The following is a 26,046-nucleotide window of genomic DNA, read 5'->3' on the forward strand; positions in this document are numbered from 1 at the left end:
GATTACATGTTTACAGCTGATTGGATGAGGGCATAAGGCCAGCTCAATTTAACCTTCCGCCTTGAGCAACAGTGTTTGGTAATAACAAGGGAGGGAGGAGCCTAAAAAAAAGCCCTCATGGGAAAGTAATGTGTATGGGTTATTGTTAATCATTGGAAATCCGCATGGCAGAAAATTCACAGGACCATCTTACAGACTTGGGTATTTATGGAGAGGGGAAGAGTCATGGCTGTGCAGGTGGGTTAGGGGTGATGATAAATGGGATGGTCAGTGGCTGGTGGTCAGGGCATCAGAATGAGGCAACTTTAGAACTGTTTATCGGAGTCAGGTATAATGCAAGATGTTATTTTAAAGACTATTCACATAAATGAGATGCAACTGTATGAAAAAAGGTACAAGCACGCTGGCATTTTAATAGAACTGTGTTCGAATGAATACAGGAACACAATATGACTTACACAAAATTGCTTTGCTGTTGTTTTGACAACTATTCACCCACTCACTAAAATAATGGGCAAAGAAATTTTAATGTGGTTATATTGTAATATTTGTACAGCTTCTTTATCATTGTACTATCCTTTAACAGTGTTTAGATTAGATTCCCTACAGTGTGGACACAGGCCCTTTGGCCCAAAAAGTCCACACTGCCCTTTGGAGCATCCCACCCAGACCCATCCCCATATAACACACACACCCCTATACACTACGGGCAATTTTTAACATGGCCAATCCATCTAGCCTGCACATCTTTGGACTGTGGGAGGAAACCAGAGCACCTGGAGGAAACCCATGCAGACACGGGGAGAACGTGCAAACTCCACACAGACAGTTGCCTGAGGCTGGAATTGAACCTGGGTCCCTGGTGCTGTGAGGCTGCAGTGCTAACCACTGAGCCACTGTGCCACCCTAACAGCATCTTGATTGTGGAGATCCTCTCCTCTTTTATCTAACCAAACACAATTAAGCTTTACTATTCAGGGATTCAGTGGAAGGAAAGAGACTTACATTTACATAGCATCCTTCATGACCACAGACTAGATAAAATCACTTTACGGACAATACAAATAATTTTGAAATGAAATCACTGCTGTACTGTAGGAAGTGTTGTAGCCAGTTTTCACACAGCAAGCTACCATAATCAGCAATGTGATAATGACCAGACAATTTGTTTTCATGCTGTTGATTGAGAGATGAATATTGACAGTGACACCTTGAGATAATTCCGCTGTTCTCCTCGAAGTAGTGCCTTGGAATCTTTTGTGTTCATTGAGAAAGTAGCTGGAGCCTGGGTTTGCAACTTTTCTTCTAAAAAGCAGCACCTCCAGTTGTGCAGGACTCAATCAGAACTGCATTGATGTGTCTGCTTTGATTTTTAGGCTGAGGTACACAACCTTCTGACTTATAAACAGAGAACTATCCACGAGCCACAGCTGACACCAAGAGGATAGTGCTCAGGTTCAGCACACATTGGTTTGGCCAAGATTGGAAGATGGGGCAGTCAGGGAGTGAATCACTCATGTAATTTAACATAGGCTGAAGCCCGGAGATGGATTACAGATTAATAATGCCCTTGAGGCCTTCCACTGACTAGATGTCATGGGTAACTGGGTGAATAGTTTTAGAAATATTGTAGAATTGTGTTGTTATAGTCCATTTGGCAGGGGAAAATCAATTGTAGAAATGAATTTATCACTCTCAATGCCGTCAATGACACTCAGTCGTTGAGGAAACATTGGATTCAATATTAATGAAAATTAAGAAATACTGAGCAGAATCTTAACATTTTTTTGGCTGAGTACTATTCTGTTTGGGTTTGTTGGAGATTATTGCCACAAGGCCAGACAGGTTCTCTGGCCATATCTTACTAAACTAGCAGCTTTAATTGCCATTTGAACCCTGACAACAAGAATCATGTCCTATTTCTGCCCTTCACTGCCTTACTGGGGCAATCACCATTCACTGGAGATCTTAGAATTGCCTGGCACCAGCACAATTAAAAAGCTGTTATGAGCCCAGACAAACACTGTCCCAGACATGGCAAACAGGGAGAAATCCTGTTACTTGTATTTGGTTTTCTACTTTTTAATAAAAAGGACTGTAATGTTTAACTTTTTAACTTTTGTTTTCCTTATTTTTGTGCTTTGTAACTAAGATTCCCTTCCTAGGTATCTTCATACCTAAAATGGTGCAAAAAGTGGCGGCTTGTAAATTTACGTGACAATAAACCTACTTCAATTCAATTCTCACTTTGCTTTTCAGGCATGGTCATGGATATCCTGATGGACTAGGTGGTGCACAGGCAGGGCCTCCTTTCTCCGCCAAGATCAGCAATAAAGGCCATGACACCAGATCATGCCAAGCTGGTCCCAGGTTGCCACCCATGCTGAAATAATCTCAACCATCTAGAGGATGCCCAGTTCTGTAGGAGGAAGATTAATGACCTTTGCCACTTCACCAGCATAAGTGCCATGATTTCTCTCCAATATTTCACACTCATTCTATCATTGCTAATGTGCCCACCTCCTACCAAGGTTCATGCTGTAGGACTCTCATTAATGCATGCAACATCTAACCACTCATCCTTCCCTGTCCAAACCATGACACCACTAACATTGTACAGCTCTGTGCTACCTGCACAATCACTCAACAAACCTCCCTACTGCATCAATGTAATCATTGTGTCATCCACTTTTATCTTCCTTAATAACAACACACAACAGGGCAGGAAGAGTCAAGTCGGGTGGTTTGCTATCCCTTATTAGGCTCCTCATCCCGTATTAGCAAGAGGATCCTGATTCTGACTGCCCTGAGCAGGGACTGGATGGTCATTGGAGGGTATGTTAATTTACTGTTGCAGGAGCTCCTGAGTGAAGGTTGACCCCTTTGAGTGGATTGAGGCCTGTTGACAAGTATGGCAAGGCTCTTGGTTTTGTGTCTTTGTTAAACCAGACCATAGTAATATAAGCAAATTATCTCTGGCTTGAGAAAGCAACAAGGCAAGGCAAAGCAAGGCAGGGACACTGTAAATATCGAAGTGATTTCAGAGAGAGTGCCAGAAAATTGAGCAAAGAGTCCAGAGATACATCCCGGTCCACAGTCCATGGGTTGGATGCACATGTCTGAGTGTAAACTATTCTTGCTGCAGCACTGCAATGATGGTTGCCACAACAGCCTGAAGCAGGGCACTGAACAGCATAAGTGTCCTGTCTGTTAATCTGAAATAGGGGTCAAAGAGGTGGGTTCAAGTCAGACGTGGGGTGCATCTGGCCAGTGCCAAAGCAGTATTCGTAAGCTATTAGTGTTTGGCATCCAGCATGGAGTTCTTCAACAAACTCCCCTAGTTTCCAATTTTTCTGATGGCTAGTTGTGTGGTGAATTTGGTAACTGGTAAGTTGGACTGTTGAGGATGTGGAAGCTTTGGAAAGGGTGCAGAGGAGATTTACTAGGATGTTGCCTGGTACGGAGGGAAGGTCTTATGAGGAAAGGCTGAGGGACTTGAGGCTGTTTTCATTAGAGAGAAGGTTGAGAGGTGACTTAATTGAAACATATAAAATAATCAGAGGGTTAGATAGGGTGGATAGGAAGAGCCTTTTTCCTAGGATGGTGACGGCGAGCACGAGGGGGTATAGCTTTAAATTGAGGGGTGAAAGATAAAGGACAGATGTCAGAGGTAGTTTCTTTACTCAGAGAGTAGTAAGGGAATGGAACTCTTTGCCTGCAACGGTTGTAGATTCACCAACTTTAGGTACATTTAAGTCGTCATTGGATGAGCATATGGACGTACATGGAATAGTGTAGGTTAGATGGGTTTCAGATCGGTATGACAGGTCGGCACAACATTGAGGGCCGAAGGGCCTGTACTGTGCTGTAATGTTCTATGTTCTATGTTAACACATCATGCACCAAGCAAAACTATCAATTGCAAATTTGCCACTCCCTGGTGAGAGTCTTGTCATACTGCTTGAGCAAAGCCAGGAAATTGCAGCAAGATGATCTGAATATCAAGACAGCCATCCCACTCAGTTCTCACCACAATCCATGTTGCTCAGAGCCTGGTAAGATTCTGCTCACAGTCTGGAACTTTCAACTCAGGGGTTACTTAAAAGAAACAATTTATGTTAATTTTGTAATCTAGAAGAATATCCAGAGATTAAGGATTAACTGGGTTTTGCATCCAATAAAAAGGCCCTTTTGACTTAGCATGACCCAGTGACTCTAACATTTAGGTTTGTAAGGTGAAACCCTGTACCAGTCCACAGTGGAATCCCGGCACAGAACCATTGCGTTGTCCAAAGTACAGTTCTTTGCCTGAAACAATAAAGTTAGAATTAGTTTGCCTCTTCCATTAAACATTAATTATCACATGAAACTATTTCAAGAACCACGCAAGATCCTAACTGAAATTCCATTTCTAGCTTTTTGCCAGATCTAGTTGTAGTACAAACAGGTTACTGCATATGCAAATAGACGAATAGTCATTTCATTTCAAAGTAATTGAATATGAGCTGTTTTGAGATATTTTTGGGACGTGTTGAAGTGCTACATATTATTTCAGTTGCAAGTGTTAAGGCTATGTTTACTTCCTATTTTGGTGGGTGAGATTGCTTCAGCTCCAGGACTAAGCATTTTGACTTTTCTATCCACCTCTAAACAATTATCGAAAAATCCTCCATTTACTTCCTTCTCATTTATTTGTCATCTCACTCTCCCATTGAGTATGGGATCGGTGTAGCGTGAATAATTTACAATATTGTGATGCACTGCAACAGAGATAATGGAATTTAAGAACTAATCTGATCTGAAATATTGTGAGAGTGAAGGAGAATTAGATTGACATTGTAATTTCCAAGATGCGGTGTTACAAAATCCAGAACCGTGTGTTAACTCATTGATTACAAAATTATTTCTACATATTAGGATCTTCTTTTCAAGTTTATGTTATTCTGCAAATGTATCAGAAGTTTAACGCCATGCCCATCCCACACACAGCCACAGAATGATTGATTAATTACATTGAAAGTGTGGCGCACAAATGAGCCATTCATCCCAACGGGTTTTTATTGAGGGCTGGGCTTTTAAGCTCTAGAAAAGTATCCCCTTACTACTTCTTCAACTGAATTCATTCCGCACCTCTCCCCATGCTATCAACAATAACCCTCCATTCCTTCCCCAGAAGGAACCCACAACAAAAAAAACTTGCGATTTGCACGCAATGGTCAGTTTAATCTTGCATGCTTCGACATGGAGGTCCAGTACAACCAATGCATCAATTTCCAAGTAATACTGCTTGTTTTACTAAATAAAACAAAGGAACGAAATTCAGATGCTGTAAATCAGGAACAAAAACAGAAGAGCTCAGCAGGTCTGGCAGCATCCGTGAAGAAAAAAACACCGAGTTGTCGTTTTGGATCCGGAGAGCCTTCCTCAGAACAGGAGGGTTCTGAGGAACGATCACCGGAACCGATACGTTAACTGATTGTTTTTTCTTCACAGATGATGCCAGACCTGCCGAGCTTCTAGCAACTTCTGTTTTTGTTCCTGTTTGCTTTACGGGTTCCCACCCCCCACCTCGGTTGTGAATTGCTGAGCGCATCTCAAGAGCAAACGCTGCATGGACCGTAAGAACGCATTGTAAAAAGTTTTCGAAGGGCTCTGGTGGCACAGAGGTCAAACTGTCTCTACACCTAAACCAGGTGACTCGGGCTAATGCTCTGCCCCCCAACCCCGCTCCGGAAATGTACAACAATCTCGCTGATCACGAAAATATCCATAAATCTGGGTAATAAAATGTGAAGCTGGATGAACACAGCAAGGCAAGCAGCATCTCAGGAGCACAAAAGCTGACGTTTCGGGCCTACACCCTTCATCAGAGAGGGGGATGGGGAGAGGGAACTGGAATAAATAAGGAGAGAGGGGGAGGCGGACCGAAGATAGAGAGTAATGAAGATAGGTGGAGTATAGGTGGGGAGGTAGGGAGGGGATAGGTCAGTCCAGGGAAGACGGACAGGTCAAGGAGGTGGGATGAGGTTAGTAGGTAGATGGGGGTGCGGCTTGGGGTGGGAGGAAGGGATGGGTGAGAGGAAGAACCGGTTAGGGAGGCAGAGACAGGTTGGACTGGTTTTGGGATGCAGTGGGTGGAGGGGGAAGAGCTGGGCTGGTTGTGTGGTGCAGTGGGGGGAGGGGACGAACTGGGCTGGTTTAGGGATGCAGTTGGGGAAGGGGAGATTTTGAAACTGGTGAAGTCCACATTGATACCATTAGGCTGCAGGGTTCCCAGGCGGAATATGAGTTGCTGTTCCTGCAACCTTCGGGTGGCATCATTGTGGCAGTGCAGGACGCCCATGATGGACATGTCATCTAGAGAATGGGAGGGGGAGTGGAAATGGTTTGCGACTGGGAGGTGCAGTTGTTTGTTGCGAACTGAGCGGAGGTGTTCTGCAAAGCAGTCTCCAAGTCTCCGCTTGGTTTCCCCAATGTAGAGGAAGCCGCACCGGGTACAATGGATGCAGTATACCACATTGGCAGATGTGCAGGTGAACCTCTGCTTAATGTGGAATGTCATCTTGGGGCCTGGGATAGGGTGAGGGAGGAGGTGTGGGGCAAGTGTAGCATTTCCTGCGGTTGCAGGGGAAGGTGCCGGGTGTGGTGGGGTTGGAGGGCAGTGTGGAGCGAACAAGGGAGTCATGGAGAGAGTGGTCTCTCCGGAAAGCAGACAGGGGTGGGGATGGAAAAATGTCTTGGGTGGTGGGGTCGGATTGTAAATGGCGAAAGTGTCGGAGGATGATGTGTTGTATCCGGAGGTTGGTAGGGTGGTGTGTGAGAACGAGGGGGATCCTCTTAGGGCGGTTGTGGCGGGGGCGGGGTGTGAGGGATGTGTTGCGGGAAATACGGGAGACGCGGTCAAGGGCGTTCTCGATCACTGTGGGGGGAAAGTTGCGGTCCTTAAAGAACTTGGACAAACATTCCACTCCCGCACATCCCAGATGTCCAAGTTCTTTAAGGACCGCAACTTTCCCCCCACAGTGATCGAGAACGCCCTTGAACGCGTCTCCCGTATTTCCCGCAACACATCCCTCACACCCCGCCCCCGCCACAACCGCCCTAAGAGGCCCTCCAACCCCACCACACCCGGCACCTTCCCCTGCAACCGCAGGAAATGCTACACTTGCCCCCACACCTCTTCCCTGGACTGACTTATCCCCTCCCTACCTGCCCACCTATACTCTCTCCACCTATCTTCTTTACTCTCCATCTTCGGTCCGCCTCCCCCTCTCTCCCTATTTATTCCAGTTCCCTCTCCCCATCCCCCTCTCTGATGAAGGGTCTAGGCCCGAAACGTCAGCTTTTGTGCTCCTGAGATGCTGCTTGGCCTGCTGTGTTCATCCAGCCTCACATTTTATTATCTTGGAATTCTCCAGCATCTGCAGTTCCCATTATCTCTGATACTGTCATAAATCTGGGTACTCCGGTTTCCTCCCACAGTCCAAGGATGTGCAGGCTAAGTGATTTGTCCATGTTACATTGCCCCATAGTGTTCAGGGATGTGTCAGTTAGGTGGGATGTAGGTGGATGAGCCTGGGTCGGATGCTCTGAGGTTCGGTGTGGACTCGTCGGGCCAAAAGGCGTTTCCACACTGTTCGGGATTCTATTAGAAAAGGTCGTGGAGAAGGGCAGAAAGTTAATATGATACAGGGACTATATAATTGTTGCAGAGGAGTGAGTATTATCTCTTTGAATTAAATGATTTCAGTATTTATTAACTTTAAAGAAAGGGTCTTGTTGGAAAAAAACCACGTACTCCCAAGGTGTAGCCTCAGCGGCTTTCCTTTCTCTCCTACAATATATACTAAATGTTCCTCCGTGACACTGGGGGCTGCTCAGGCGGGGTCTTGGATGGAGGAGGGAGAGAAGGCGTGGCCTAGCTCTTTAAAGGGGGCGGGCCTAAGAATCACACCACCGCCGGCTCGCGCCCCGTGTTCAAATACCCGGATAGGCGGGAGGGCTGCTTCATATTCGCTGAGTGAGGAACCGGCATGTACCTAACGGCCACCATGGAGAAAGCGATCGTTTTGCTCTTGTTGCCACTTCTTACAGCCTGCTTGTTGGGTGATGCCGTCGCTGCTGGTAAGTGGATCAGTGTGTATGTTAGAAAGTGAGGTAACAGGTACCAGCCGCGTCCTGTAAATGAATGGGGGGGGGGAAGAGAGAGACACTGTTGACAGGATGAGGAGGTGAGGTGGTTTTTGGTGGGGAGGGAAGGGATGGTGAGAGGAAAGGTTGAGGAGGAGAGGAAACTGGGTTATGTTTTTCTTCCTTATTACGCTCTCAGGACCGTTCGTCCTCGATGGGGGTCCCAACTGTGGTGTCCTCCCGATGACCGTTAGGTTTCTCCGCCCAGCCGTGGCTCGTGCGGCGCCGGTGTCGGCTGTTGATTGGCTTCTTTTCGAACAGGAGATTCTATGGCCACGTCCCGTCCCCAATTTGAACCAATCGCGTTCCGGAGCCTTCGGGCGAGGCATTCTGGGATTTGCAGTCTTCTCCTCCTCTGTGACCTCTGTTTGCCCCCGGTCCCTACACGCACATCCCTACGGGTTTTACCCCCTACGCTGGCATTCTAGTTGGAACAGCGGAACGTCTTGTGGAGGGTGGGTGGCTAAAGTGAGCCCCTTGAATGATTGGTTTTTTTTTTTCTTTTGTCTCTTAAATATAAGAATCCTGTTAGTAAAAGCTTCTGATTCTCTGTCTATACTTCTGTGCGATTTTGGCCACTCTTCCACCGGCTCTTGTAGCTAAAAGGATTGCTAGCTCTTTTTGAACTACATAAAAAGTGGTACGTGGATCAAAGGATTTTTCTTGTTACTTCCTGCCTGGTTAAACGTCCCACCTACTGTTCAGCTAATACAAGCTGTGAACTTTTCATTCAGTTTCCAGGCTGCAGAGTTGACTGGCTATTGCTTTCAATTCAAACCTCCAAGTGCCTGTTAACTGGCTTTAAAGAATGGCTATTCGGGTGGCGATTGGACTATCGCTCATCTTGAGTTCTGTTTCCTTCGTGAAAGGAGTGAAAAGGCATTTCAGTTGTTTGGACTTGCTTTGCAAGCAGCACCATGTTGACTTGCTATCTAATGGTGCTCGTAAAATTTGTTCAGTTGGGAAGTACAGCTGTGAATGCTATAGTTTAGTTAATCATCCAAAGCTTTTTTTATTAGAATGGGTGGCATGATGAACACAAAGCATTCATTCGGGGTGGGACTAAGTGGTATAAGTTAACCATATGATTAATCAATCCTTTTGGCTCTTAACCTGTGAACTATTTGCTGGGAGTCGTGTACTTCCTCAACTATATGCAATTTAATCGTGACCACTCCTTTTAAAACATGTTGATGACTTGTGCAAATAAGTGGCTTCTGATTGGCTGACCTAGCATGGTTCGATCAGGCTATCTTCTGTTGACTAAACTGCTGTTGATCAACACTACCCCGTATTGCACTTAGTAATTTTCGGAGTATTTACAAGTTGGCAACAGGAAAAATGAAGCTCACTGTGCCCATTCAACTGCTTAAAGTATCAACTTGTAAAGCAACTCTAAAGAAGAGTAGTGTCTCCGCACTCCTTTGGATGAAGAAAGGAAGCGGAACTTGAGATGTGATGCTCCGGTGCCAACCCATTTTTTAAAAAACAATTTAACAGGAAAAATGAAGTTCACTATGTCCAGTTCAAAAACTCGAGTACTCAACTCTAAGGCTATAGTAATTCCTCCTGTGTAAAGCTTTTAAAATGAGTGATTTTAATTTTTTTAATGTGCATTTAAACATGTCTCAAGAAAGTAGCCAACCTAATCAAAGACCCTCCCACCCCAGTTGTAATCTCTTTTGACCTCTTCCATTGGGTAAAGGATGCACAAACTTAAATATTTATCAACAGATCCATGAACAGCTTCTCTGCTGTTACTGGGTTTGTGAATGGACCCCTCAAATTTCAAACCTAATGTTAATCTTGCTCTTTATGCTCCTTTTTTCCAGCCATTATGTTGTATTCTTTGCCCTAATGCATTTTGTATGGTATGATATGCGTGTACTGCACAAAATCAACTTTTCAATGTACCTAGGTATGTGTGACAAGAACAGATCCATTCCAAAAGCTGAGCAAAGGTCCAAGCTTGCGCAGCAGTATGACAGTCCTGTAGGGTGTGTGGTTATACCTTTCTTGAAATGAATCCAGCATTGTTATGTTTATTTCAAGATAGGAGCCTACTACCTTTTTTGCGAGCTAAGCATCTTCTAATATGGTAGAAATGAACATTTCTTGCAGCACCTGCTTTTTTTTTAGTGGTGCCACTTCTTGTAGTGCAGTTATTTTCTGTGGAAAAAGGGTGTCAAAAGTACTAGGAAATAAGTAGCGAAAGAGGTACTGCTAAATTGTAATTTGTGAGATTAAGATAATGCTAGTTCTTTGAGTGTTCATATTAAGTGTCTTGAATGTCTCAAAATAAAATCAGATGTACAGCATGGAAACAGATCCTTTCGTCCAACTTGTTCTTGACAACCAGATATCCTAAAGTAATCTAGTCCCATTTGGCCCACATTCCCCTCAACCCTTGCTATTCGTGGACCCATCCACATGCCTTTCAAATGTTGTAATTGTACCAGCTGCCTTCGTCACCTCTGGCAGCTCATTCCATATATGCACCACCATCTGAAAAAGTTACCCCTTGTGTCCCTTTTAAATCTTGCCCCCTGCCCCCCCTCACTTAAACCCATGCCATCTAGTTTTTGGACTCTCCTTACCCTGGAAAAGTTGGCTTTCCAACCTATCTGTTTGCCACCTTAATTTTATAAACCTCTATAACTTCTGATGCTCCAAGGAACATAGCCCCAGTCTATTCAGTCTGTCCCTGTAGTTCAAACAGTTTAAACCCCCAGCAACATCCTTGTAAATTTTTTTTTGCACCCTTTAGGTTTAACAGTATTTCCTCCTCCTCCTCCTCCTCCTCCTCCCCCCCCCCCCCCCCCCATAGTAGGGAGATCAGAATTGAAATGCAGTTTGCTAAATCAACCACTAATGCTGTTATTTTTCTGATCCAACTGCTATCTTTCATCTCAAGTTGGTTCATTTGTTACTTAATTTTCCCCAGGTTATAGGTATCCAAATAAGGCTAATGTTGCTCTGCTGACTGAGACCTAAAGTTTGTTTGGAGTTCCATACTATTAGATGTGTTATTGATTCTGAGAAAATTGTGGTGTGTGTGTGTGTGTGGGGGAGATTAGTTGTGTACATTGTGTTGGGCAGAGGCATGCCATAGCCAAATTTTTCATGGTAACTTGTGCACGTGTGAATCATGTAAAACTGCAGTTTGCATCAGTAACTAATGTCTCCTATCTAAAATCATGTAACTAGCCAAGATGCAAAACCTGTGTAATAGGGTGAGATGTCTTGTTTACCAGCATAACTTTAATGGGTGTATTCTCCAATTATCTTTTGTGCTTTTTAATCATGTAGCTTGTCTTCTAAAAATGCGGTATAATAGGTTTTATGATAAGTAAGACACTTAAAATAAAACTTGTTGCCTTGCATAGCTTGTCCAGGCTGCGGGTGTATAGAACTGACTGTCAATAGACACCAGGCTATTCAGTTCAACCAGTGCGCTCTGTGGTGCACTAATAGGTCATTCTCATTTTCCTATCAAACTTTATTATGCCCCCTCCCCATCACTCTTCTTTCTGATTTTACCTATTGGTTTGTTTTACTGCATTTTTAATCATCTATGCTTTTTTTACCAGAACTGATCTGTTTCTATCTACTTATCCTATTCTTTTACTTTTCAGGTAACTTGTATGATTCCCTACTTTAACAATATACCATGCATGTTTTTCCTCCATCCTGAGGCTTTGTTAATGCGGTGAGCAGCTAAGCGTTATAGGACAACTACGAGACTTTCAAGTTCGTACCTGATCTTTTGCTATGTCAGACATTACAGGATTTTTGCTGATAACCTGGTTGACCAGCGTCAGTGCCCTTTGGACAGATGGTGTATGTCTACCAAGATTCTCTGGTCACTAATTCAAGTGCCAAGGAATGATGATCTTGTGGATGCTGGGAGACTTGCTGCTATTCTGTCTAGTTTGTTTTTGGGGGATGGTGGGGGGGGTGTTGTGGTGTATAATTACATCTGTGCTTGCATAACAACCAATAGTGCTGTTTCAGAGGATATCCAGTTTTAAAGTGTCAGCACTGTGGGTGGCAGTGACTCAAGGAATAGAATTGGTCTCGAATATGGGGGCAGCACTCTGAATTGAAACAATCAACCAGTTCTAAAAAGGGGGAAATTTTTAGATTCAAGTTGACTTCTTTGATCTGGTACTTTCCTGCACTTAATTGCTTATCTGATTCAACCTAGGAACTACTGATGACAAGCCAGTGATTGTGCTTGCTTGAATTCTAATTCAGAAGTTGGTTGAGAAATCTGTTGGATGGTGTCTTTTAGCATATTTACTAAAGATGATAACTAGTTTTATGCTTGGAGGAAGTGAAAGTGATGTGAAATTTGTTTACACTTCAGAAAGAAGTGTGGGACTTCTGACTTTTGTCCCTTTTTTAAGCTTTTATAACTCTTTAAGGTTTTTACACTTTTGTAATCAGGTTAAGAAGTTGTGTTTTAGGCTCCAAATATGCAACCAACTAATACAAGCTTCCCGTTTTAGCACTAACTTGACGGTGTTGGTCAATAGGGACAAACCGGACATCAGATTGAGAGCAGAATGACTGACTAGCTATGTACATTCACCATTAATGGGTGAAGCATGCCAGACACATACTGTTTTGCCAAAGCATCAGATTATGCACTTTGTTATTGTTTTTGTTTGCTATGTCTCTGTCTCTGAAGAGAAGTGCTTTGTTTTCAGTGGTTTCTTTCTGTGCCCCCCAGCAGTTCAACCTTACCAATTTACCTAGTGCTTTATACCCTGTGAGCTGGCTGGCAAAATATCAGTGCTCAGCAATATTTGCGGCACACAAACTTGTTTGAATATTCTATTTTAATTTCTGTACTCATTTCCTAATGAGTGGCAGTAGGTGGGGTCATGACGTTTGTCACTTTTGAAGTGTGCTTTGATCTGCAAGCCAATCCCTGCTTGAGAGCCTGTCAGCCCACTTTCAGCAGCAAATGGGTGATGTGTGCACCACAGCTGAGTACTCTCCTAGTGAGTCAGTGCAAGTAAAAGTTTCTATCTAGAAACAAATAACTAAGCTGGAATTTTTGCCTGAGCAAAACTTGCTGCAGTGAGTGTTTTGGAATGTGGTAGAGACCAGGCTAGGGATTCTTCAATAAATGCTGTCTTTCTACTTGATGGGAAGTTAGCTTGAATTTCGTCCCTGTGATTTTCTTTTGTCCTGAAGTTATAGAACATAGAAAAGTACAGCACAGTACAGGCCCTTCGCCCCACAATGTTGTGCTGTGGAATAATCCTAATATGTCAAGCTGCCCAATCAAAAACTGCTTTCAGTGACTTCTTTTGAGGAGCTAGATCTAGAAGAAATAACTTGGTTTAAAGTGACACTAATCCGAATCTTGTAAGAGATGAAGTGGAGAGAAGTTTTCTGAATGAGCTGTTTTTATGAATGGGTTTGATACTTTTTTTATTCAGAAAGGGTTGTTCTCGTGCAATCCTCAAACTTTAAAGTCCACATGACAACTGGCCTGAAACTGCAGCTGTCATTGTGCTGTAAAACCTGTTGAGGTAGAGTTGATGCTGACTGGCTGCTGTGGCACTGAGTACTTTTTCCCCCTGTGGTGAGCCTGATCTCTTGCCAATGCTCATGGGAGCTCTTCAAATTTTGTGTCCAACACCTCAACCCTTTTCTTCCCATTCTACCATTTTCACTCCAACCCACTGATGCCTTTGTGAGCCAAGATTTTTATGGTCTCACCTGGGGAAAATATATTGGATTTCCCCTCTACCAAACTGCCGTTGTTTTAAATGGCAGTTTGGTAATGTAAAAATGTCTTATTGATGTGTTTTTCAAAAAAATGTAAAAACCCCTGGTTCTTATGTTTATTTTCAAACTAGCTTTAGTACAAAAATGTTGCACAGTTTTCAGATTCTTCTCATCGCAAGATGAGATCCCAGCAGGAATTGCGATTGTTCTAGCTTAATTTTTTTTCCTCTTCCCTCTTCTCCCCCCACCCACTCCCTGCTGTCAGTGCATCTTTTTTTTTAGGGTGACCTTTTTTCTCTTGTTCTTCCAGTGACTGGACTTTGTGATAAGGATCACTTCCAATGCGGTGATGGAAAGTGTATTCGCGTACACTGGCTGTGTGATGGGCAGTCTGAATGTGATGATGGTTCAGATGAGTCACTGGAGACGTGTAGTAAGTGTTAAATTTTTTTTGTGCGCATAATGTACCAGAAGTAGGATCCACTCATTACTGCTTGAGCACCCTCACTCTCTGAGGGAATGATGAGGGTGAATGTACACTTCAGTTTCTTTTCAGATTAAAATATCTTTGTATAATCTGGCTGTTTTAAGGATTTTTGTACACGCTCTTTCAGATTCAGAATCTTTTTTTAAAACCTTGAATCTTTCAGAGAATAAGACCTGTAGTGCTCTTGAGTTCAGTTGTGGTGGTCGTGTTAACAAGTGTATCCCCACATCCTGGCGCTGCGACTCCCAAAAGGACTGCGAAAATGGCTCAGATGAAGAGAACTGTCGTAAGTAAACCTGACTCGTCGATGCTCACTCAAATTTGCAGGGTGCTTTTCTAATGTTCTTGAACATAAACTGTCTCTTGACTGCGTGTCCTTTTTTTTAAAAAAACCCATTAGCTGCACATGTCTGCAAAGACCATGAATTCCAATGCCATGATGGGAATTGCATCTCTTCAAAGTTTGTCTGTGATGAAGACAGGGACTGTGCTGATGGCAGTGACGAAGAGGCATGTCCAGAGCGGACCTGTGGACCTCACTTGTTCCAGTGTGTCAAGAGCAAGCTTTGTATCCCAAAGCTGTGGGCCTGCGATGACGATCCAGATTGCCCTGATGAGTCAGATGAGTGGCCACAGAACTGTGGACGGTCCTCTACCTTTGCACCACCTAATCCCTGTTCTGCCCTGGAATTCCATTGTGGCAGTGGAGAGTGCATCCACATGAAATGGCGCTGTGATGGTGGTGTAGACTGTCGTGATCAGTCTGATGAAGCAGGCTGTGGTAAGTGCAATTATTGTGTCCTTTTGGGGCCAACTTTCACTGTATCTCAATTTCCTGCTTGAATCTTCGTATTCAAACAGTTCTCAGCTTGTCCACAATTTGCAGCGCATCTGAGGACTGTGGTGATCATGACTGCTGAGTTTGTTTGTAGTTAAATTTTACCTGTCACACTGAAGTACTTCTGAATTACTGATTTTAAAAATGGAGTTTTGCTTTTGGATGTAGATAAGAAACTTGACGCTCTTTTAAATATTTTTTAGCTGTGACAACTTGTCGGCCAGATGAATTTCAGTGTAATGATGGGACCTGTATTCATGGAAGCCTCCAGTGTAATAAGGAGTTCAACTGCCATGATCAGAGCGACGAAGTTGGCTGTGTAAATGGTGAGTGTTTTGTAATAATTGCCTATTAAATTCTTGACTGAAATATTGACCTGGACCTGCAGATTCTTGTAGGCCTAGCTACTGTTAAAATGAGCTGAAAAAATTCTCAACTTAACCCCCCCCCCCCAACTTTTTTTTTTTTTCTTCTCCCCCCCCCCCCCCCCCCCCTTTTTTTAAGCTAGGTGTCTATGGCTAGTGTCATGACTTTTGCAATTGTTTTGTGGAGAATGTTGAATCCATACTAGATCTATTTTCACGTATGTCTTGCCTTTCCTCTGCTTTTTATGTTTGCTCTCTACAAAACTGGGTCCTTTTTTTATTTGTGGTAGCTGACCTACTTGACTAAGCTTTCCCACTATCTTTTTTAATACCAAACCACTTGTCTGGTAACTGTGTAATACAGTGTCAATGTTGTGACTGTGATTGGTAAGCCAGAGGACAGTTTGGTTCCTTCTTTATTCTTAAGAATAGAAGCACTTGGCCTCTTCCCTTACCACTATGTGCCGCCCCCACCCCCAAGAGGAAAAAAAACCACGTTGGAACAGCTTATGTCCCTAGCGATCATTTCTGTTCCCATGAGCTGAAGTAACATAGGCTGGAGAAGGAGCTAAAATCTTAAGTGTTAAAAGCAGCAGGGCTATCCTCTGGCCTAAACAGAAGAGAATTTTTTTGGCATAGATAACAGAGTGTGAAGCTGGATGAACACAGCAGGCCAAGCAGCATCTCGGGAGCACAAAAGCTGACGTTTCAGGCCTAGACCCTTCATCAGAGAGGATGATCCTCTTTGATGGGTCTAGGCCTGAAACGTCAGCTTTTGTGCTCCCGTGATGCTGCTTGGCCTGCTGTGTTCATCCAGCTTCACACTCTGTTATCTTTGGATTCTCCAGCATCTGTAGTTCCCATTATCTCCGAGGCATAATTTTTTTTTTTTTGGCACTTTGTTAGCACACTTACAAATGCCTGCTGACGAATGAATGCTAGGGGAAACGTGACCAGTTTCGTCACTGACAAACTTTTTTTTCTCTTCTTTCTCTCTTCCCTTCTCCTCCCCCCCCCCCCCCCCCCCCCAAAAAAACCTCACTCAGTGACCAAGTGTGAGTCTCCACACAAGTTCAAATGCACAAGTGGTGAATGTATAATGATGGACAAAGTTTGTGACAATCAGCGGGACTGCAGAGACTGGTCTGATGAGCCCTTGAAAGAGTGTGGTATGTCAAATACTTTTTTGTCTTGTGGTTTAAGCTCCTGTTGAGTAATCTCTTTATAAGTAGAGTTGTGTGGTTTTTTTATTATTTTGTTGGTTCCTTTTAAATTATCGAGTGAAGTGTTCGGATCACAAGTACAGGCAAAATCTGTGGCTTTCGTTTTGGATTGGAGAAAGTGAAAGTTTTTTTGTAGGTGCTTGATTTGGTCAGAGTTATGACCTGAAATAGTCACTCACTGAAGACCTAGAGAAGCTATGTTATAGGGTGAATGAGCTGATGAGAATGTTGAAGTGAGTTGAATTTTTCTTCCTCAATTTGAGTGGAGAGCAGGTAGCCCAACTGAAGTAAGGCTGGGAGCAACTGGAGTATGTGGATCAGATGAAGATTCAGTTACAATATTGTAACCTGATGATGGTTGGTGAATTAAGTCCAGCCTAATGGCTTTGATTCCATTTGTGGTGTTCTGTGTTTATAGGTGAAAATGAATGTCTGAATGACAATGGTGGCTGCTTTCACATCTGCAAAGATCTGAAGATTGGCTACAAATGTCTCTGTCGTCCTGGCTTCAGACTAATTGATAATGCAAAGTGTGAGGGTATGAATAAACTATCTCTTCCTGTCCAATATCTGTTGTCACTAGTTTGTGCTGTACTAAAGAGCTTTTGGTGTAGGATTGATTTTTGGTTTTTCCCCCTCTATCTTCTGACTTTCAGATATCAATGAGTGTGAGAATCCAGACACATGCAGCCAAAACTGTATCAACCTGGAAGGAGGATTTAAGTGTGAGTGTAAGAAAGACTATCATATGGACCCAGTGACCAGGCAATGCAAAGCTATTGGTAAGAACTACTTCTTAGAATCTCCCATGGACTTTAAGTTCTAGCACTCTTGGATCAAACACTTGTTCATCTGGATGAAATCAAGGTCAATCAAATACCTTGAGTGCCCTGGTTTGTCAGCAGCCATTGGCTGATTTTATCGGCTTCACGTGAGCCGTTTGCCCTGCTCTCCTTGACCCTATCCTCCCCACCACCCCCCCCCAAAAAAAAACCTGAAACATTGGTGATTTTTGGTTTGTTTGTTTGTTTTTTTTCTCCCTACCAGCATTCAAGGTCAAAATTGTCGAGTTCATCCCATGGAATGCAAAAACATGTTGCACATACACTTGTGTAGACTGGCAACAAATTTAAAGCTGCAGGGTCAGTCACCACTGTCTGTAAATGTGTATGTGTAACTCTGGTTAATAACCTGTAAGTGCATGACCTGGAATCCTCCTAATTTTTCTAAACTAGAATTAACTTACAAAATGGTTAGTTAACTAATTGAGTTCATGAACTTTTTAAATTCATTTTGTTGGTCCTTCTTTGCTTTTGGTTCTTTAGGTACGGTTGCCTACTTGTTTTTCACCAATCGGCATGAGGTCAGAAAGCTTACCCTTGATCGGAGTGAATATACACAATTGATCCCCAGGCTGAAGAATGTCGTGGCACTAGACATGGAGGTGGCTGCAAACAAGATCTACTGGGCTGATCTGTCTCAGAAAAAAATTTTCAGGTGAGTTGCTGCAGAAGCTTGGGATGAGAAGGGGGTTGGGGTTGGGGGAAGGAGGATACTTTTAACCCTGAACAATTAGCTGTATACCTTGTGTGTTACATTAATGTTCTGGAGACCTTTTTCTTCCACTTGTGCAATGGAATATGGGTGTTGCAATGGCTCAGTGGTTAGCACTGCTACCTCAACACCAGGGACCCAGGGTTCAAGTCCACCTTCATCTAACTGTCTGTAGAGTATGCAAGTTCTCCCTGTATCTGTGTGGGTTTCCTCCAGGTGCTCGGGCTTCCTCCCATGACCCAAAGTTGTCTAGGTTAGGTGGATTGGCCATGCTGGATTACCCATCGTGTCCAGGGGTGTGCAGGCTAGGTTAGCCATGGGAAATGCAGGGATACTGGTGTGGGCCTGGGTGGGATGCCCTTCAGACAGTCAGTGTGGACCTGATGGGCTGTATGGCCTGCTTCCACACTAGGGATTCATTGAAGTCCTTGACTGAGACTTTGTATCTGAATGCTGTAGTGAATGTCTCCTCAAACAGCATAGCTACCAAAATTCATTTTATCCCTAATCTCCAGTAACTTAATATGCTTTTGTTTTCCTGCCTTCATAGTGCCCACATGGATAAAGCTGAGAACTCTTCCCATCATTCTACTGTTATTGAGACTGAAATCCAGGCACCAGATGGCTTGGCTGTGGACTGGATTCACCAGAACATATACTGGACAGACTTTGTATCCAGCACCATCTCTGTAGCTAACACAGCTGGAACAAAGAGGAAAGTTCTAATCAAAGAACAACTTTCAAAGCCCAGGGCTATTGCAGTGGATCCAGTTCGTGGGTAAGAAAACCTTTAACACTGCTAGAGGCATCTAAATAAACTGAAGCCTTCAGTTTTGGTTGGACTGCAGTTTGATGTAACTCTTTTGTGGATTTGAGGCTAGCTATCCAATTCTCTATAATTTTCCACTACAGACATGCTAGAAATAGTGATTTCATTCTTGAGAACCCAGAAATTGATCTGTCACTACTTCTTTTTATATCAACGCATCTTTTCAAGATGGTTTACTTACTGACATTCCTCCCTTCCCACCAGCTTCCTATATTGGAGTGATTGGGGCTCCCCTGCTAAGATTGAAAAAGGAGGTTTGAATGGAGTGGACCGTATGCAACTGGTAACTGCAGGAATTGAATGGCCAAATGGAATCACCCTGGGTGAGTACAGACCTTGAAGTTTTTTGACTTGATTTTGTATATTTTTTTTCCATCTTCCAATGTGCTATCAATCTAACAACTGTTTGGGAGATATGGGAACTATAGTGGCAGATCAGTTTTTTTTGCCAAATCTCAAGCACTGTGTGGTTCTGCACTTGGAAGCTTGCGATTCTTGCAATAATCATCAGTAATTGGAGAAGAGTGACAATATTACCTTATTTGGACTAGTCATGATTTGTGCTCTGCTTGTTTCAGACTTGGTGAATCAGCGGCTCTACTGGGTGGACTCCAAGCTGCATACTTTGTCTAGTATTGGTGTTGCTGGAGACAACAGGAAAACTTTGATCATCTCTCCAGAGAAACTGACTCATCCCTTCTCCATCGCATTGTTTGAGGTGAGTAGCTGATGGGCAGAACTGGGAGTGGTCCTTTGAACGTGATAACTTGGATTTGAATTGCACTTCGCATTGAGCTGTAGGAAAGGTGTTTGGGCGAGTAACTAACCACAAGGGATAGAATAGTGTGATGGTAACTTTAGTTTCTGGACCAATCAGTCAATGTAAATTTAAATTCACTGCAGTAGAGGAAATTTAATTGCACTTTTTAAAAATAAAATCTAAACTAGTGTGGCCTTGTCCTTTTTTTGTCCTCTTCCCAACTTGATTTTGTGACTCCAGCCCCTGCTGGTTGACTTGCTCTCTTGCCATAGAGGATAAAGTTTTTAAAATCAAAAATTTCACTTGTACATAGAACATCACAGCACAGCACTGGCCCTCGATGTTATGCCGACCTGTCATACCAATCTGAAGCCCATCTAACCTACACTATTTCATGTACGTCCATATGCTTATCCAGTGATGACTTAAATATACCTAAAGTTGGCAAATCTACTACCATTGCAGGCAAAGCGTTCCATTCCCTTACTACTTCTGAGTAAAGAAACTACCTCTGTCCTATATCTTTCACCCCTCAATTTAAAGCTATGCCCCCTTGTGCTCGCCGTCACCATCCTAGGAAAAAGGTGTTCCCTATGTAACCCTCTGATTTATTTTATATGTTTCAATTAAGTCACCTCTCAACCTTCTTCTCTCTAATGAAAACGGCCTCAAGACCTTCCCTTCATACCAGGCAACATCCTAGTAAATCTCCTCTGCACCCTTTCCAAAGCTTCCACATCCTTCTTATAATGCAGTGACCTGAACTGTACGCAATACTCCAAGTGCAGCTGCACCAGAGTTTTGTACAGCTGCAGCATAACCTCTTGGATCGAGTTCCAGAACCCTCTATTAATAAAAGCTAAAACACTGTATGCCTTCTTAACAGCCCTGTCAACGTGGGTTGCAACTTTCAAGGATCTGTGTACTTGGACACCAAGATCTCTCTGCTCATCTACACATAAACGAGCCACAGATTATGCAGTCTACATTGTGTTCTTTTTTGTGATGAAATCTGAGAGGTTATAAAAATACCTATTGAAAATGGCCTTCTGTTCACATTGCAAATCCATTTGTAAGGAGCTGTCATCTGTTAGACAACTCTGGGGGAGGCAGGGTTGGGGGAGATCTCCTCACGGTATACACTATATTGCAGATCATAACATACGAAGGTCATTGATTAATATTTCTCTCTCTGTTCAAAGTTATGGCTGGAAAGGTCTACAAACAGGTTTGAAACTTGAGGTCTGTTTTAGAAGCCTAACAACAGAAGGGGAAAAGCTGCCCAGTGAAGTTGAGCATTTGAGATGTGTTTGTTGATTGCAATTTTTTTTAAAACAAACATTGTCTTGCATTTTTTTAGGACAAGATATTTTGGACTGATATTGATCATGAAGCCATTTTCAGTGCCAACAGACTCACAGGAGGCGATATTCTAACAGTCGTTGAGAACCTTGATGTTCCTCAAGATATTGTTCTCTACCATCATCTCCGCCAACCCAAAGGTTAATAGTTTTAAGGATGTCATGATTTCAAATGAGCTCCAGAGCATGCCGCGGGTCTATTTGGCCCACTGTGGACCCCTCATTTTAAGCAAATAATACTGTGGTTTGCCCTTCAGTACTCTTAGTACCCGTGGTGGTAGTAGTAGTAGCCCTCAACTGGAATTTTTTTAAATCGAGGGAACGATTTGTGTGGGGCACTTCTGCCATTCTTAGGCATTCTGCCGGATGTAGACATCTAGTTTGTTTGCAGTAAATTTCTTGTTGCATTGCTCCATTTCCAGATCTTGCAAAGAGCAGCAGACTGCCCCTTCCCCACCCCAAAATAAAACTTGCTTTTTCTGTTTCCTATTTGTACCTCCTAATGTAGTTCATTGTGTAACTTATGGTGAATCGCTTAATGTTTCACTTATTTATTCACAGAAATGAAGGTAGTTGCATTACATATTTCTGAAAACATGTAACCTATACTTTTTTCCCCACCTTTTTCCAGGTATTAACTGGTGTGAACAGAACGGGCTGATAAATGGTGGCTGTGAATACTTGTGCCTTCCAGCACCACAGATCAACATTCATTCTCCAAAATACACTTGCGTTTGCCCTGATGGCATGCAGCTGGGGCCGGACATGAGAAAATGTATTCCAGGTTAGTGTTTTACTAATCTAAATGGATCTTTTTAATTGAGTGGTTAATTGGTTTGTTTAACTGAGTGGGTAAGTACTACAAAATACACTATAAATCATGTTGGTAGTCCTGAAGTGCCTCCATTTCTAATGTATACCAAGACCTGGAAACTTCCATAATAGACTTTTCTGGATTCCTTCAAGTAAGGAAATCCTATTTTCAGGAGGCAAAAAAGGGTGTAGGAGGATACTGGGGAGCCTGTTGGAAATCTTTTTGTAGATGAAATGGAGATTTCAGCTTTTTGAAAGGAAATATTTCTTTGAATTTTTTAAAATTCACTTTACACTGGGTGCTTTTACGTTAAATTTTTTTGATGCATCCTCTGACCAACTTCTTTTAACCCTCCTTTTAGCTCATGTCATGCCTACCAAGTTAAACACAGACAAAACTTTAAATGATCCTAACCATGCTAAGACAGCTACAACCAGCAGCTCCACTACAATGAGGAAAATGATCTCCCAGTCTTCCAACGTTTCCTCAGACAGCACTGTACACTCAGCATTCCCTACTGGTCATGAGATGCTGACTGTTTCACATCAAGGTACAAACCTTTACTTCTGTACTTGTGAATTTTTAAAAAAAGTTTGTTTGCACAAATTGCCCATGCTCCCAGTGGAGGACTTTTCAGGCAGCTTACTGTTCTAATTTTTCTCAGCAGGGGGTGAGATTGCAGTTAAAGCAGCTACAGAAGGCCACAGAGGAGCTAATGCCTTGTGGATTGTTTTGCCCCTTGGTAAGTAGGGTTTCTTAAAATGAGCACATGAAGTAATTGTAGTTCTGGCTTGTGTAAATCCCAGTGAAACTACTCCCTCTAAAGGAGGGGCTACTGGAAAGCCTGTGATATTTTTGTCAAGCTCTTGGTGTTAACACTAGTATTACCCAAGGTCCCCTTTTGACTGCCAATTTTTGCCCAGATGGGGTGCACTCTTTACATAGAATGTAGTGATTTTTGATTTTGGGAAAATGATGGTTACTTATAGGAGTGTACATTTTCGGTGTCAGTTTTTAAGAAAAATAACTATATCCTACCCTGTCCAACACCTTCATGCTCTGCTGAAATCCATGCATGTGATGGTTAAACTCCTCCTCCTTCCTTTCCAGCCATCCTGTCATTGCTTGCTACTGCAGTTTATTTCATTTGGAAAAACTGGAAACTGAAGAACACCAACAGTATTAACTTCGATAACCCCGTCTACCAGAAAACCACTGAAGATGATGAAGTACATATCACCCGGAACCAAGTCGGGTACACTTATCCTACGGTAAGGAAGCACTTTTTTTTAAAAAAAACTTTATTGCTGCTTCAGCCAGTCCTGTAGTAGTGTATGAAAATGTACTTTTGGCCATCTGTCTCAGCCTTGGCGATTGTTCACCCTTGGTGTTGCATGAATAGCTTGTTTTAACTTGCTGATCAGCTTGTTTAGTCCAAAAACAAAAGCAAAACTTTTTTTGCTAAGATTGGATATGGCAAATTGTTAGAAATCTGTGTGCAGAATCTAGTGCTGCACTGTGATGCACAGAATGTGGCTTTTTAACTTCTGTAAAATTTCATCCCTCCATGTATACAAGCTGTATTTTCTTATTTAAGCAAAGCAAAACAGTTGGGGGAAATATGACACATACTATCTTGGTACCACCAAACACTGGCAGGTCTACAGTGCACAGGTTGACTGCAAGTGGGCTTGTATTAAATAAATATCGATGACAACCCATTCTCTTTCAATTTTTTTGGGTTTCATTTCTGTACTGTTTTGGTTAAAAGTTCAGACAGGTTTGCGATTTGACTTTTTTCCCTCTTCTTTCTCCCCTGCCCTTTTTGTTTTGCTTTTAAAAGCAAGGGGGTGTGCGGGTTATTGGGGAATGGGTCTGGGTGGGATGCTTCAAGGGGCATTGTGGACTTGCTGGGCCAAAGGGCCTGTTTCCACACTGTAGGGAATCTAATCCTCTCCACTAACTCCTTTTTAAACTATTCCATTTCAATCTAACTGAAGTTTGTTTTTCTCTTTGCAGAGAGCTGTTGTGAGTTTAGAAGATTATGGTGCTTGATACAAGGAGCCTGACAAAGTGCCTCTGGAGTGATTTGCTGCTTATGGACCTAGACTTTAATTCTGCTGTTTGCAGATACCCTACAGTACTGTCATGTTTGTTTATTTGTGTTTATTTTCTTTTAAACACTCCCTCTTCTAAATATTTCAGCATAGCCACTCCATGTACATGGTGTTTTTGGTTAGGTTACTTTAAATTTTTTGCACTTGTGCTGTTACTGTGGATGTTTTTATAATTTTGAAGGATTTTCAGAGACACTCTGGAAATGACTGAGCTTTAGTTCTTGTTAAGGGCAAAAACATTTTCTTTTGGAAATTTTTTATAAAAATTCCCTGACTGAAGATGTCTGATTTACTTCTGACAATTCAGAAGACACTGGTGCAGTTTTCAGTTGCTGAATGACTGAAGAGAAGGACTGTGTGTGTGAGTGTGTGATCGATCAGAGTTGTGCCTACGCTGTTTGGTAAATTGCATGCATTCTCCATGTATGGTTGCGTGTAGGGACAAAAGCCAGTTTTAAGGTGGCATTTTCCTCACCATCCTCTACAACCTGTTGTTTGTCAAATGTTTTTCAAGAAGTCTGGCGTTTTGCTTGATTCACCAATACTAGAATTGTATATAATCATGCATTGAATTGGAATACACTGGACTTTAATAAAGGCTGTGTTAGATAGTGTGGATACTTGCCATCATCCCCTGTACTTTATAGGGGCATGTCTATCCCTTACTACTGAGCCTGACAGACTTGCTTCCAAAAAGTTGGTGCCAGACCATAAACCAAGCTTGCTTTTTTTGTGAATATGTATATACTGTACAGATGGTGTTTTGTTTTTTCAGAAGGAATAGTTTTTAACTGCAAAGTTAATGTTTTTAATTTATTTACCCAGTATCTCAGCCTCTCCTCCTGATTTTTGTGCAGCCTTTGTATATTTCAAGGTGTTGGTGCTGAGTTTAAATATGTACCCAGTCCTATGTGCACAGCAAACCTTTTTTCCTTCTGTCTTGTTTATAAAATGTATATGTTTACAGAAGCTGCTTTCTGACAGCCTATCAGAATGGATTTGTCTTTCTACATAGATTTACACAGAGCATATATTTATTTATTAAAAAAAAATTTTTTAAAGTGGAGCCTGTTACACTGAAGGTCAGGCACCCACTCTACTGGCCAAGTAAATGTAGGAGCTCCTGCAATCGGTGAGGTTTCTTTTTTTTTGTGATTTTAGCCTGATCCAATACCATTTCAGACAGTGTAGTTAATATTCTACATGCTTGTCTGATGCTCTCCCCCCCTCCCCCCCCTCCCCCCCCTCCCCCCCCTCCCCCCCCTCCCCCCCCCTCCCCCCCCCTCCCCCCCCCTCCCCCCCCCTCCCCCCCCCTCCCCCCCTCCCCCCCCCTCCCCCCCTCCCCCCCTCCCCCCTCCCAAAAACGTGGCAATCTTATGCTGTGTCTAATTCAGTTTTTAGATTGTATGTGGTTTTTCCTTCAACTTTGTGTCCTAATAATTTCTGCCTAACTGCTGAATAAAGGGTTTTAATTCTTTTTCTGTTCCTCCCCTCCATCTGTTAAAATGTTTGGGACCATGTGAATGATTTAGTCTAAATTTTTTGACTGTATTCTTTTTGTAATTGTTTTTTCTGACAATCAACTAAAATAAAACTTACTAGATGTCATGGTATTAAGTATTCAATATTTTGGGGAAAAACTTTGCAAACATGGGTCCAGGATTCTTCTGTCATAAACATTTTATACACCCACCTTGTCTTTATTGGGTGCACAATGTGATGGCAGTCAATATTTATTTCCTGTTTCACCATGCTGAATAGAA

The 26,046-nt window shown here is 42.7% G+C and overlaps 1 protein-coding gene across 2 annotated transcripts; it reads left to right on the plus strand.

Moving 5' to 3' along the window:
• Positions 1 to 7,995: 7,995 nt before the first annotated feature.
• Positions 7,996 to 25,511, plus strand: ldlra (low density lipoprotein receptor a). 2 transcript variants are annotated; one of them, XM_048521954.2, is made up of 18 exons: positions 7,996 to 8,124; positions 14,246 to 14,368; positions 14,586 to 14,708; positions 14,823 to 15,203; positions 15,464 to 15,586; positions 16,672 to 16,794; positions 17,267 to 17,386; positions 17,505 to 17,630; positions 18,174 to 18,345; positions 18,953 to 19,180; positions 19,436 to 19,554; positions 19,810 to 19,949; positions 21,352 to 21,493; positions 21,984 to 22,136; positions 22,528 to 22,716; positions 22,831 to 22,908; positions 23,277 to 23,437; positions 24,186 to 25,511. In XM_048521954.2, exons 1-18 carry the CDS (start codon positions 8,034 to 8,036, stop codon positions 24,219 to 24,221), a joined length of 2,628 nt encoding a protein of 875 aa, XP_048377911.1. In that variant the 5' UTR covers positions 7,996 to 8,033; the 3' UTR covers positions 24,222 to 25,511. The 2 variants fall into 2 exon arrangements, with proteins under 2 accessions (XP_048377911.1, XP_048377912.1); XM_048521955.2 differs by having other exon boundaries at positions 22,834 to 22,908.
• Positions 25,512 to 26,046: the final 535 nt, after the last annotated feature.

This window comes from Stegostoma tigrinum, chromosome 35 (assembly GCF_030684315.1).
Source record: "Stegostoma tigrinum isolate sSteTig4 chromosome 35, sSteTig4.hap1, whole genome shotgun sequence".
Classification (NCBI taxonomy): domain Eukaryota; kingdom Metazoa; phylum Chordata; class Chondrichthyes; order Orectolobiformes; family Stegostomatidae; genus Stegostoma; species Stegostoma tigrinum.

Bases quoted from the DNA above. Each gene is read 5' to 3' on its own strand.
- ldlra (XM_048521954.2), top strand. From the start codon at position 8,034: ATGTACCTAACGGCCACCATGGAGAAAGCGATCGTTTTGCTCTTGTTG. The intron at 14,369-14,585 runs GTAAGTGTTAAA...TGAATCTTTCAG, and splicing joins TGAGTCACTGGAGACGTGTA to AGAATAAGACCTGTAGTGCT. The intron at 22,717-22,830 runs GTACAAACCTTT...AATTTTTCTCAG, and splicing joins GCTGACTGTTTCACATCAAG to CAGGGGGTGAGATTGCAGTT.